Genomic DNA, 3,719 nt, shown 5'->3' with positions numbered 1-3,719 from the left:
ATAGCCAGACTTGAGGTCCATCGACGAGAAGTATTTTGCGTTGCAGAGCCGATCCAATGCGTCGTCTATCCGTGGGAGGGGGTATATGTCCTTCTTAGTGATCTTGTTCAGACGACGATAATCGACGCAGAAACGGAGGGTTCCGTCCTTTATCTTCACCAGGACAACAGGGGATGCCCACGGGCTTTTCGACGGCTGGATGATGTCGTCGCGCAGCATTTCGTCGACTTGCTCTCTTATCGCTTCACGTTCTCGCGGCGAAATTCGGTAAGGGCTCTGCCGGAGCGGTCGAGCGCACTCCTCGGCGATTATGCGATGCTTGGCGACTGGTGTTTGTCGAATCCTCGATGACGTCGAAAAGCAGCCTTTGTGTCGTCGGAGCAGGCTTCTGAGCTGCTGTTGCTTAATCACGGGGAGACTTGGATTAATGTTGTAGTCCGGTTCGGGAACCACGGTCGTCGTGGTAGATGCGGCGGAATCCGAGAGGACAAACGCATTACTGATTTCCAGAATTTTCTCGATGTATGCGATCGTTGTGCCCTTGTTGATGTGCATGAACTCCTTGCTGAAGTTTGTCAGCAACACTTCAGTTTTCCCTCCATGCAGTCGAGCGATCCCTCTTGCGACGCAAATTTCATGGTCTAGCAGTAGACGTTTGTCGCCTTCGATGACACCTTCTACGTCAGCGGGTATTTCGGTACCGAGCGAAATAACAATGCTGGAGCAAGGCGGGATGCTCATTTGATCTTCGAGCACACTCAAGGCGTGGTGACTACGAGGGCTCTCCGGCGGTATTGCTTTATCTTCCGACAGCGTTATTGACTTCGGCTTCAGGTCGATGATTGCGCCGTGTTGGTTCAGGAAGTCCATAACGAGAATGACGTCTCGTGAACACTGTCGGAGGATAGCGAAGGGGCAGGGTAAGTGCGGTCATGAATGGTTATTCTTGCCGTGCAGATTCCAGTCGGCGTGATGAGGTGTCCTCCAGCGGTCCGAATTTGAGGGCCTTCCCATGCGGTCTTAACTTTCTTCAACTGGGCAGCGATGTGTCCACTCGTTACGGAGTAATCAGCCCCTGTGTCCACTAGGGCGGTAACTGCGTGGCCGTCGAGAAGCACGTCGATGTCGGTGGTTCTTTGCCTGGCGCTGCAGTTAGGTCTTTTGCGCCGGATCACGGCTGCGTCGTGTTGAACTGAAGTTGGAACGTCGCGTCGTCAAGTCGTCTTTCGTCGGTGTATTCGTGGCTTCCTGACTTCGTCGGGACGGCGGCGTGTCGTTATTATGTCGTCGAGGTGGTCTCTGCGCCGTCTTCGTCGGCGGCGGAGGATATTCGTCAGTTCGACGAACAGCAACCGCACCTCCATCGGTTGCTGCTTTTAGTTTTCCGGATATGGGCTCGCAGAGCGGCCCCGTGCTGGGCCAGTGTATGGACGGCGCTGCGGCGACAGGTAGCGGCCTGGTGACGGCGACCGGGATGGCCGTCGAGGGCTTCACTGAGTAGCGGCGAGGTAGTCGGCGATGTCACGAGGGCGTTCGCCTCCCCGAGGGCGCGGTGCGTCGAAGGCGAACCCTCGCAATCCCAGGTCGCGGTATGGGCATCGGCGGTACACATGGCCGGCTTCCCCGCAGTGGTAGCAGAACGGGCGGTGGTCAGGAGCGCGCCAAACGTCTATCTTCCTCGGGTAGCTGCGCTGGTCGACGGGTGGGCATGTTGGTGGCGGCGGCGGTGGTCGACGGAGTTGCGGCGTTACAGGGTCCTGGCGCGGTCGTGGAGGGGGACCTTGACGGCGGGCGACGGCGGCGTAGGTCATCGCTTCTGGCTGGGGCTGCGATGATTGTGGTTGTACCTCGCGAACTCCCAGCGATCGCTGGACTTCTTTGACAATTTCGGCGACTGAGTCCACTTGAGATTGCGATGAAGGGAAGATCCTTTGAAGCTCCTCTCGTACGACTGCCCTGATGGTCTCGCGCAGGTCGTCGGTGGCCAGTGACTGAACTCCGGCGTAGTTTGTCGAGTTCGTGCGGCGGTTGTATTGTCGGTTCCGCATTTCGAGTGTCTTCCCAATGCTGGTGGCCTCGCGAAGGAACTCTTCTACGGTCGTCGGTGGGCTTCGTGTCATTGCGCCGAAAAGTTCCTCCTTTACACAACGCATCAGTAGGCGGACTTTCTTCTCTTCGGACATTTCCGGGTCGGCGTGCCGGAACAGACGGCTCATTTCCTCAGTGAAGATTGCGATCGTCTCATTCGGCAGCTGCGCTCTGGTCTCCAGTAGAACTTTGGCTCGCTCTTTACGCAGGACGCTTGTAAATGTTTGCAGGAAGCTGCTTCGGAACAGGTCCCACGTCGTCAAGGTGGCTTCTCGATTCTCGAACCACGTCCTGGCGGCGTCCTCCAATGCGATATAGACAAGTCGCAGCTTGTCGTCGCTTGCCCAGCTGTTAAACGTAGCAACCCTCTCATACGCTTCCAGCCAGCTTTCCGGGTCCTCAAATGTGGAACCGCGGAACGTCGGTGGTTCCCTGGGCTGCTGCAGCACGATGGGGGACGCTGGGGCTGCCATTGGGGTTGCCTCGGCCACAATCTTCTTGGTCTTCTTAGGTAGAAGTCCGTGCTCCGGCGGCAGCTGTTGAAGACGGCGGCTTGCTCGATTGTCCGGGACTACGTTGGTGTTCTCTTTGCGGTCCGGGCTTGGATCAAGGCTTGTCGGGGGCGTCCGGTACATGAACAAAACAAAAAAGAAGCACCTCCACCAAATGTCACGTGGTGGTGACGTTGAAGAACACAGTAGCAATACTGTGAAAAACAAAACTAACTTTTATTGGGCGAACCTGTGCCCACAAAAGAGGCTACACTTACAGCACAACGGTAGCGGCGAGCACTGTCGACGATCGTCGAGAATCTGATCCGCGGGTCAAGCGCGTCGGCTGTTATATAGCAGTCGTCGAATGTTCCAGACTAATCTTTGGGACCCGCCTGCCTTCCACAAAGTTCTACACCATTCGCGTCAGGCGATGAAATCAGATAACATAAGGTTCGTCTACAACAGACAGCGAAGAGAAGCATCGATGACTTGTCAGAAACTTCGGATAGATGCAGGCGCGTCCCGCGCTGTGCGATAACACTTATTAAGCGGCGAAACGAGGTCGCCCGACAAGGATAAATGACACGTGGCAATATTGTGACGTCACCAATCAATATCCAATTCGATGTAGTAATGACGTCCCCTAGTCAATCACCAATTCGGTTGCTATGTCGAGTTACTATGGACGCCGCCATCTTCAATTCCCAATAACTTGAAAATTTCACGCCGAAGGGAGGTGGTAATAGAACCCAAGAACTGGAGAAACGTTATGAGTAAGAGCTAACGCTCTTGAAAGCGTCAATAGTGAGTGCGGAGACAAAATGGCTTTCAAAGGATGCACATTGTCCCTTACTGAAAAATTGTCCTCCTTCAGCGGAACTGCGAACTGCTTTGGTGAAGTCTCTTCTTGCAGTCAGAAATGCATATTCATTCTTTGATAGAAGGCTATACTTTCAACGCTCAACAGTAGTGTAAAAATAAAGCCAAAACTACCCCGAGGAGACGACAAATTGGTCTTAGCCAAGGCTTATTTGTTCCATCAAAGACTGACCTGAAATTCATTACCGTACCCCACACAAATTTTTTCACATTTTTTTTAACCAAAAGGAACTCTGTTCATGAGGACAATGATAACAT

The 3,719-nt window shown here is 54.0% G+C and overlaps 1 protein-coding gene across 1 annotated transcript; it reads right to left on the bottom strand.

Moving 5' to 3' along the window:
- Positions 1-1,490: 1,490 nt before the first annotated feature.
- Positions 1,491-2,723, bottom strand: LOC144134670 (uncharacterized). The gene has a single exon (XM_077667526.1). It carries the CDS (start codon positions 2,721-2,723, stop codon positions 1,491-1,493), a length of 1,233 nt encoding a protein of 410 aa, XP_077523652.1.
- Positions 2,724-3,719: the final 996 nt, after the last annotated feature.

This window comes from Amblyomma americanum, chromosome 5, assembly GCF_052857255.1.
Source record: "Amblyomma americanum isolate KBUSLIRL-KWMA chromosome 5, ASM5285725v1, whole genome shotgun sequence".
In the NCBI taxonomy this organism is placed as follows: Eukaryota; Metazoa; Arthropoda; class Arachnida; order Ixodida; family Ixodidae; genus Amblyomma; species Amblyomma americanum.
Note: the sequence above shows the minus strand (reverse complement) of the source record. Positions and strands in the feature narration are given on the sequence as shown.

Bases quoted from the DNA above. Each gene is read 5' to 3' on its own strand.
- LOC144134670 (XM_077667526.1), bottom strand. From the start codon at position 2,723: ATGTACCGGACGCCCCCGACAAGCCTTGATCCAAGCCCGGACCGCAAA.